Source organism: Limulus polyphemus, unplaced genomic scaffold, assembly GCF_000517525.1.
Source record: "Limulus polyphemus unplaced genomic scaffold, Limulus_polyphemus-2.1.2 Scaffold35, whole genome shotgun sequence".
Classification (NCBI taxonomy): domain Eukaryota; kingdom Metazoa; phylum Arthropoda; class Merostomata; order Xiphosura; family Limulidae; genus Limulus; species Limulus polyphemus.
The window spans coordinates 790,792-801,213 of NW_013665645.1; the positions used below are offsets into that span (position 1 = coordinate 790,792).

Sequence of the window (10,422 nt, forward strand, 5' to 3'; positions counted from 1 at the left end):
TCGGATTCTAGCGTTGTAAGTCCGCAGACATACCGCTGTGCCACTGGGGTGCTCCTGTTAGTGAATGAGTTACAATCATGGGTACTTCTTTACATCACTTAACCAGTACAACATAATCTTTATTTTTTCCTGATAGTGATCTCTTCAGTATGAAATTATGTCTGCATTTTTATTTCTTCAGTTTACTACTAAAGTTAGCCAAATCTTCTTCTGATTTGTCATTAGAACAAAAATTAAGTGAAGAATTTTACTTGTGACTCCAAATTCCAGTATATCAAGCTACATTATTTTCTACAATTATGTACATTTATGAAACATGCTAGGCACAGTTTTTGATCTGACATAATAAAAAACTGTAAATTCGCTTACCAATTCCTGCCTGTGCAGTCATCCATCCCATTCTCAAAAATAACATAACGCCCCAAATGTTTAGCAAACATCTGATCTACAGAAAATGTGATACAAATTAAAAATATACCTTATTCAAAAGAGTACAGAAAAATATGATCTTAGTTATAATTGACTAAAATAAAAACATATATTTGATTCACTGTATTCTCTTTAACAGGTATTCATAACATATCGTATTTATAAAATATAATATACCAAGATTTTGATAAATTGATAATTTGAAAACTGAAAATTGGAGAGGCAGTTACTGTCCAAAGATCGTTTCTGTAGTTTACATAATTATTTTATAAGAAAATATTTACGGTTTACAATTACCACGATTAAAGTAGTTAGCGTATTTTGGGTATCAGTGAGAAAAAATAATTTAAATATTTTCTTCTTCTGTTTAGGCCGACTTGGAAAAATAGAAATGGAATTCTGACTCAACATCACTGACTTTTGCTTATAGAAAATTTATCTTGAGTTCAATTTAATGTTTACTAAAAAAATTAGCAAAAAAATATAAAATGGAAGTAATAGTATGTTGAAAGTTTCTTCACAAGTTACTGTTTGCAAAAACTTGTGGGCTTGCTGCAGCTAATAATTTTGGGTTCCGGGACAAGTCCTTAGAGATGGGACACTCCTCCTCCTAATCCTAATCCAAGGAGCGTACATAATATTGTTTGCTTTTAACTTTGGAGAAAGTTTTACTTATATTTTCAGTTGTTTCTTTAAAGCCCCCCAGTGGTACAGCGGTATGTCTGCGGACTTACAACGCTAGAAACCGGGTTTCGATACCCGTGATGAGCAGAGCACAGATAGCCCTTTGTGTACCTTTGTGCTTAACTACAAAAAAGCTTATTTAAACGTACGATAGATTTGTACTAATGATATATTTCAAAATGTTCTATACGTAAACATTCAACACGTGTTTCTTTTTATAGATTCACATTTAAAATATTTCACCCATAAACATCACGTATTACGTATCGCGATAAATAATGCAAAATAAAAAAAGTAATAATTGACGTTTTTATTTTGGCGATATCAGTACCCTACATTTCTGCATTTATAGCCACTAACTAGATATTCTAATAATATGATAGAGTGATCCAAATAATATCGTTTTTGTTATTTCATATAAGGGTGCTGGTTTATATTCAATTCCTGACATCTTTGTTGGTGAAATGTGCTGGAAACATTATTCACACGAATGAAATCCGCCACCTTCTCTTAGAACTTTTCTGCCTAGTAATACTAATCAAGTAACACATTAAATGATCAGTAACATTTATGTGAATTGTATGATGCAACAGGATTTGTTAAGTAACAGTTCAGACCAGCCTATTAGGCCTATTATGAAAGCTATGCCGAGTTTTTCCATCTCTTAACATCACTAGCTTAGTTTTAGAAAACATTATTTTCGTATTTTGTCTTTTACCCCGCCTAAGAATATAGCGCGCAAACAATTACTTCTTTAAATAACTCCATTATAATAGAAGAGGTTACCTTAAAACAATAACATTCCCAAGATGCATATTTGAAAATTGCTGTATGTAATACGTTGGTTATTAGCAAATATTTAAGGTTACATCTAGTATGTGAATACTTACGAACACCCCTCTAATCCAACCAAACTTGTAAGACATACTCGCATCTTCTTCACCATCTTCTTCGTTGTATCTCCGCAACACGAACTGCAATGAACGTGAATGATTTTAGAGCACGTGATATTAATTAATGTGCTGTTAAAGTTTAAAAGCGTAAATGGTTATTACAATGCATCTAAAGCTTGACACTGAATTGGAAAAATAACTAAACTATTATTAGAAATTCCGATAATGTTTGAATTGACAGCTTCAGTCTTACGTTATTTAAATAAAGTATTAGCCAAAATGTTTGCATACAGTTCTATATTGATGTTATTGTTTACATGCATGAAAGAGTTATTGAGTAAATGTCCGAGTACTAACAAAGGTAGCGTGTGATCAGACAAAAATGTACGAGTTGTTATTATGGTCTGTATAAGCTGTTAAAACAAACATACACATCTGTTTTGTATAAAAGGGGGTGTGCGTTTGATATAATCCTTTTTCGAAATAGATTAACGCTTTGATCAGACAATTTCTCTGTATCCGGTATAGAGTCATGCCGTGTAGAAGTTATAGGGCGTCAAATTGTTCGACTGTACAGAAATGGTATGAAGTAAACGGTCATTGACAGAATAGTAGAGTACCCCCAATGAATCGTCATCGGACTTAAGAAAACGTCGTTCCAGGAACGTCTACTGGTAGACTCCGAAAACTATTGCCCGGGATGACCATGTTTTGATGAAGTTAACACGCCAACGTCGAAAGACGTTTTGTAACACCTTACGACAAGAATGGCATGAACACATTAATTCCAGGATATCCAGAATAACAGTGAATAGAAGACTGACCAAACAAGGTTATTTTGCAAGAAGGGCTAACTGCAAATCCATATTAACCATAATTCACTGTCGTCGGCGTGTTACTTGGGCAAAACAGCATGACAACTTACAGTTAGGACACTGACGACATGTCATATTTTTAGATAAGTCCTGTTTCAGACTTGTTAAAGCTGGTGGTAAGATTCGTGTTCGTCGTTTGCCTGTAGAACAGATGAGAAAATTCAGTCTTTCACACAGGGAACACACAGGAGGTGGTGCAGTAAATGTTTGGGTAGCTATTCATCGTGGTGAAAAGCTGCTCTTCATATCCTCCAGGAAAACGTCAATGGCGCCTCCTACAGGCATCACATGGACACGATATTTCTGCTATGTGCTAGGGCAAGGTTTGACAATAACTTTGTGTTCCAGAATGGCAATGCCACTGCCCACAGTGCACGTATTGTATAGGATTATCTCGACCAGGAAGACTTTACAAGATTGCCATAGCCAGCAAAGTCTCCAATTGTAATCCCATTAAGAACTGTTGGGCAGAACTGAGTCAGAAAATTGTTAACCACGACACTAAATCAGTTATTTTAGCTTAGTTTCAGTGCCTTCTAGTGACAAGTTAGGATGAAATCATGGTGGATTACATCAATAACTTCATTGACAGCATGCCATGTCGCCTTGCGGAGGTTATTAGAGCACGAGGAGGACAAACCAAGTATTGAATGTTTAATATGAGCTGATATAAGGTTGCAGATGCTATATATAATAATTTGATGTTACATTTTGTCATTATATATGTTTCGACGAGGTTTTGTTGCAATAGGTGAAATGCTGACCTACACATTTCTCTACAGGTATCTGATAAAATTGTTTGCTGTTCCAATAAATCGTTCATGATGTCCATATAACATGTCTCATTATACAAATTACGTCTGTAGATGTTTAATATAACATGCTTTTCTCAGTTTGACAGTGATAAGTGTATTCCATCTTAATAATAATGACCTTATTTGTTACAAAATATGCAAAGAATTTGGCTAAGACTGTATATTGATAACAGACGTGGTTATCCAGGAGTAAAAACTTTGATTAAGAATATTTGCAAGCCATAATGCTACATTATAACTGGAACTGGGTTTTCCTTATATTCCACAGAATAGATAGCTTATTGTGTTGCTTTGTACTAACAGGAAATAAACAAACAAAAATACTTGTGATTAACGAGAAACACATTCACATGACCAGTCGCAAATATTGAAAACTGGTTTGTGTATTTCACTGTTAGTAACAGAGATATAGTATTTAACTGGAAATATTGTTTTCACATAGATTTACAACTGCTTCCATAGAATTCATAAAAATACGTTTTCTGATTATTCTGAGCTGCGAAAATGTGTTATTTAAGAGAGTTTTGAAATATTCGTTCTTCGAGTGGCTTTTCTATAATTGTGAATTTTAAGTCTCAGCGTATTAATAAGCCTTTGTTAGCATACAATATTATAAATAGTACAAACAAAGAGAAAAAAGTTGAACTGACTCAACACTGAAGCACCTTACCAGGAAGATGATGCTTCAAGGCAAGTTTCCAAATGTACTTTTGATTTACAATATCAAATACATATACATGCATACATTCACTTAAGCAGAAGGGTGAGGGGGACGATGGGTGCGATCTCATCCCATAAATCGTACCCATCTATGGATCAGACATGTTTAAATGGTGTAAAAACAGCCAAAGGTACTACAAAAATACGCCATTTTTAGTTAGAATTCAAAAACATTTCCGAGAGAGCATTTCCCCGGATTCCCACTCCCACACCAGTATGTAGCGACACTCATGATGTTAGAAAAACACGTAGGTTCAAGAAGTCTTGATAGAAAATAATAAAAACCCTATAACCGAGCGCTTTCGAAAGGTGAACCTTTATTCGTCAGGGGCAAACTGGGTATCGTCAATCACCTTCTTTTCCTCCTTTATACAAGCCTGGTGGTTTGGGGGCTCGAATAGCAATCTGTGGGTGGTGGGTTCGAATCCCATCCCACCAAACATGTGTTATCATGTGACAGTCAATCCCATTATTCATTGGTAAAAGTGTAGTCCAAGAGTTGACGGTGGGTGGTGTTGACTAGCTGCCTTCCCTCTAGTTTATTACTGTTAAATTAGAGACGGCTAACACAGATAGCTCTCGTACAGCTTTGCGCAAAATTCAAAACAAATTCTATGTTGATTTCTGCCTACGTCTCCTACTGCTAGCTAATAATTAGTATTCTTCGACGATTCAATAAATATTTGTGAGAAAATAAATATACGGCAAAACAGGAAATATTAATTTTCTATAAATTACCTTTAATACATTTTCTTAGCTATAATTTCGTTTGACTTATATAGATGGAATTTTCAAAATTCGTCAGATATAAAATCATAAACCAAAAAAAGAACCAATTTCCCAGAACTGTTTCTTATATATGAACAAGCGTAAATCTAAAAGAGTTGTGCGTACACTTAAATACGATAAACTATAAATATGACAAATATAGTAAATTGTGCAAATAATTAACTACTAATAACTATGCGGATATTTATGTTGAAAAATTTCTGTATTTTATAAGCACTTGGAACGATATTATATATAAAACTATAAACTTTTTCAGGTCTGTCTCACTTGATTATCGCTTGGTGGGTTTCTCAACTCTTCAACTGTCGGCCGGCTCACTCCTTTTTCGTCTTCAATTATGTAATGTTCCAGTCGAGGGATAGCTTCATGAGTATTGTACTGACCCCAACCTGAGACGCTTTCTTCGTATATAGGTAGAGTTTCTGGAGGTAAAAAGATACCACTAGATTTCGAAGATGGTTGTGAATCATTCTCTCGGCTTCGCCGACGTATTCCCAGTGGAGCTGGTACGTAAGACGTTGACTGCGAAGAAATTTCGACGTTGTCTACTTCATCAGCTGTTCTCCCTAAAGTTAACGGATTTTCGAACGCACTGTTTTCAGTCTGACCGCGAAATCTTGGTAAATTACTACGAGTGATTCCCTCAGACATATTCTTGCAAGTACCGACAATGAATAAATTCTTTAAAAACTCACATCTTATAGTTCTTAAATAGCTCTCAAACTGCAACCAGCTGGTTTCCGCTGTCAAAGCAGACACACCCACTACGAAATAAATCGTTACAAAATCTCATATAGCTATTCGTTTTTGGTTTAGAAAGAGATAAGTGCAAGTCACTGAGAAGATAAAAACAGGCATGAATTACATAAATATATCTCAAGCTGGATGCAATCGGGGATTAAGAACTCGCGGTAACCAGTTACAGCAAGTCACTTCAAACCGCGAGTGTAATAATCATATGAAAATATTTTCGTTTTTTATGATTGATTTATTATGATATGAAATTTTTTACGAAACTGAAAAAAAAATTAAAATAATATGGAATATTAAATATTAAAACTACTTTGTTTGAAATGTAATACAATGTGAAAATTTGACTTAGCGTTCTTAGAACAGTCAATATTAAAAAATCTTGTTAAATGTATATGGTTTTCTTAGTGCTACATAGTTTAGCAGCATATGTATATTTGTACGAATTGAGTTGTATGTTGTCCGATTATAAATTCAATGTGAAAATTATATTATTAATAATTTCTTTTCTAACCTTCAATTGTTGTAATAATAGAAACGTTTATTTTGCTATAACATTTCTTTTCTTTTTTATCCAGTTCTTATTTGGGCGGAACCTATACATATAGTGATTAACGTGCCAAACTGTGAATCTGAGAGTCCACGGTTCGAGGCCTGCTTCCAGAAAATGCGCTCCGTACTTTGAGATTGAGTGCGCATTATAAGAGCGATAGAATGAAGATGCGATCCCACCATCAGATCAGAGTATTTCAAAAAATGGTGCTGGGTGTTGTTAATTAGCTGCTTCCCCTCTAGTATATAATTTCAATATTAAAAACGGCTCGCTCAGATAGCCTTTGTGTAACTCTGCACGTATTTCAGAAACAAACATATTTCTTTATATCTGAGACTAAGTTTTGAATGAAAATGTCTAAAATTTAACAAAAGAATCTGCTTTTTATTTCGTTTAATACAGAGTAGATTTCTTTCCAATTTTTTTTTAAATATATTTGTTGGTTATCTATACAAACAAGCAGTGAAACATAATTTTATGCAAATGTTAATCTGGGAAAAATGAATAAATCTTATTCGATATCCAAAACCCGTTATCTTTAAAATTTGTATCCATAAAAATAAAAATGTGGACTAAAGGCTTTACACTTTATTTCTTCTCGCTAGCCGGGCACTGGTAACGGATTGGTCGTTACCAGTGAAAGTGGGTTTTCTCGGTCCAAAATCCGTTGTCTTTAAAACTTGCATCCATAAAAATAAAAATGTGGACTAAAGGCTTTACACTTTATTTCTTCTCGCTAACCTGGCACTGGTAACGGATTGGTCGTTACCAGGGAAAGTGGGTTTTCTCGGGGTACTCCTGTTTCCTCCACCCCATCAAATTCTTGGAATAGGATTTATAGATCCCCGCCGCCCTGATGGACCATCTGTCCGATATCGGCCGTCTATGTTTATGATATTTACATAGTTTGTTTATATCAAAACTTCATTCCAGTCAACCTATCATTATTTGTTTATACTTCAGTTGAAGCCCATACCTCTAATCCACGTGTGGGGTGAAGGAGGATTGCTTAATCTTCGAGTACCCATGATTATTGATTATTTCTTCTGAAATAATTAAGTTCAAATCAAAATAATTACCAGGAACAGGAACGCTTTACACTGTTGTGCCATCGTTTGTTGCGACAACCGCAAACTCTTTGGTAAAAACTGCGTGTTAACGATGAACAAAGCAGTTACCGTAACCCCTTATTTTCAAAGTATACGTTAGAAAAAAACTATTTACTATTCACGTTCTATAATGTACACTTCTACAACTATAATATACACGGTGAAAAAAAGTTATTTTAATAAAGGTACAAACTTAATATAATTTGAGTTAATATCTTTTTGTCCTATTCCATAAAAAAATCTTATTAAAATATAAACAGTTAACCTACTAAATATTAATTTCGTTGCGTCTGAGTGTGGCTCAATGGTTAACGTCCCGTTACCACAAACAAACAGACAAAAAGAAAAAAGCATTTTGGGGTCGTGTTGGATGCATCATATCGGTTACGGTCAAATCACTCAATTCGATTAGTCAATGGTAGCCAAAGAACTAGAGTTGGGTAATGTCGAATAGCTGCCTTTCCTATACACTATTAGGTACTCTGCTGAGACAGTGGTAAGTTAACGGACTTATAACGCTAAAATCCTAGGTTCGATTCTTCGTAGTGGACATAGCATATAAATCAAGGTTACTTTGTTCTAAAATAAATAAATTAGTTTATCGTGTAAAATTAGGAAAAGCTTTGTGTGAATATCTAAAATGATTTGTTTGTTTGTTTTGCAAACAGTGAAAATCACTTTCAATTAAAGTATTGTAATAAATGTTATTTTTTCATTGAGAATGCTCCTTAAAGATGAAAGAAAATTAATAATAATGAGAACAATAACTTAAAAAATATTTTGATTTAAGGTAAATTTTTAAAAGAATAGAGACAGGCAACTAATAATTGATGAAAACAATAACATGCTACACCTATGTTGCCGTTTTTTGTATTATTTTTGTATTTAGACGTGGTTTCTATGTTGTCCTGAAACGAAAATTCGTTTTATCAAAAAAAATTACAACAACCTTTAAATGTTTAGTTAATTAGTTTTCTCTTTTCTTTTCTTTTTTGAACGGCCAGGTGGTTAGGGCGCTCGACTCGCAATCTGCGGGGCGCGGGTTCGAATCCCCCTCACACATAACAGGCTCGCCCTTTCAGTCGGGGGGGGGGGCGTTATAATGTGACCGTCAATCTCATTATTTGTTGGTAAAAGAGTAGCCCAAGAGTTGGCGGTGGGTGGTGATGACTAGCTGCCTTCCCTCTAGTCTTACACTGCTAAATTAGGGACGGCTAGCGCAGATAGCTCTCATGTAGTTTTGCACGAAATTCAAAACAAACAAACAAATCCTTTTTGAACAGCATATCAATATATGCAGCAAAAAAACATAATAATCAATTATTATAACTCAGATTTGAATGTTAACTTTTAGGATAGTTTAGTCAATAATGTTCAGAACTATCAAATGTCATAAGTCTGCTACTTTCAGAAATTCCATCGGTTATGGGTGAGGGAGAAATGAAAAGACGAGTTTACAGGTATTGGATGTGATAACTGTACATGGTAGCTTTCAGTTAAACAGTGATAAAGTGTTTGGAAAAGCACTGGATACTTAATTGAGATATCTTGTTATGGGCTTTAGGAGTGCTGTTGTTATTTTCTTAGTGCAAAGCTATATCATGGAATATTGCACTCTGCCCACTGGAATATAGTCCCAGATTTTACAGTTTTAACCCCTTGAACTTCTTTCATCCACTGACGGACGTATCTTAGAAAACATGAGACAAATGAATTAATTTGATACACTTGCAGGGTAGTTCAAAATGACCTTGGTTCCTTAATGTTAGAGAACTTTTCAATATTTTGTTACTTTTAGAATAAGATGCTTTGGTTGTGATTTTAATACTAGATGTACTTGTGCAGGGTCCTCGAGAGTTTCTGTTTAAAGAGTAAATAAAACCAAAATTAAGAGTAACGAATATTTTTATTTCATACTTTTATGTTCATATGTCAAGATGTGTTGTAGCCTACAGAGTGCATAATTCTTCTCGTGATTCATCGCATTCGCATGTTTTACTGACGTCACGACAGTATAGATTGCGACGTTATGCGTCCCTTATGCGTGACGTCATTTAAATGTCTACTGACTATTTGACAAACAACACACTATTGTACAGTGGTGCGAATGGTTAAAACAGCTGACCCCTCCAGGCGGCCTTCGGTCCCCTTTAGGAAATCAGATACCATTATGTGCTAGTTAGATTATAATTATCAATTAATTTATGAGATCAGTAAGTATGTAATATATCTTTTAAGTAAAATACCTGTTCATCTAGTCAAAAATATATAGAATTTTCTTGTAATCTATTTTTGAATATGTTTATTGCTGTTCATTCAGATTTCCTCACAAATCTTACACGTTTCGCATAGAACAACAATAGGGGAACCCTCAATAACCGCGGCACTTGAGTAAATTAATCTATGAGACTGTCATAATTTTATTCCGTCAAAGCGTCGTTTTAAAGTAATTGGATCAGCCTGAGTGCACTTTGACAAAAGGAACAGAGAATCTTCAAAAGAAAGAAAACCAAACGATTACAGTAACTTGCGTCACAATTGTAAGTGACTCACACAGAATACAAGTGCGATAGAAATAAGGATTGTTTGTTTGTAATTAAACACAAAGCTACACAATGGGCTGTCTGTTCTCTGCCCACCACGGGTATCGAAACCCGGATTCTAGCGTTGTAAGTCCGCAGACATACCGCTGTGCTACTGGGGGGGAGGGGAACTAGAAATAAGGAAGATAGCTTGGCTTGTCAACTGAAATTCTAAAGTAATTGAATAGGCCTAAGTGGATATTTGACAAAAAGGAGAGAACTA

The 10,422-nt window shown here is 34.7% G+C and overlaps 1 protein-coding gene across 1 annotated transcript in view; it reads right to left on the minus strand.

The window, feature by feature from the left end:
* The window catches only part of LOC106460688 (solute carrier family 12 member 2-like), a 48,046-nt gene extending 42,448 nt beyond the window's left edge, over nt 1-5,598 (minus strand). Inside the window, exons 1-3 of the mRNA XM_022387805.1 lie at nt 5,473-5,598; nt 2,004-2,087; nt 370-445 (exon numbers count right to left, since the gene is read on the minus strand). Coding sequence (XP_022243513.1) covers nt 370-445; nt 2,004-2,039 — 112 coding nt within the window. The 5' untranslated portion in view covers nt 2,040-2,087; nt 5,473-5,598. The remainder of the gene's footprint in view (nt 1-369; nt 446-2,003; nt 2,088-5,472) is intronic.
* Between the last annotated feature and the right edge of the window lie 4,824 nt (nt 5,599-10,422).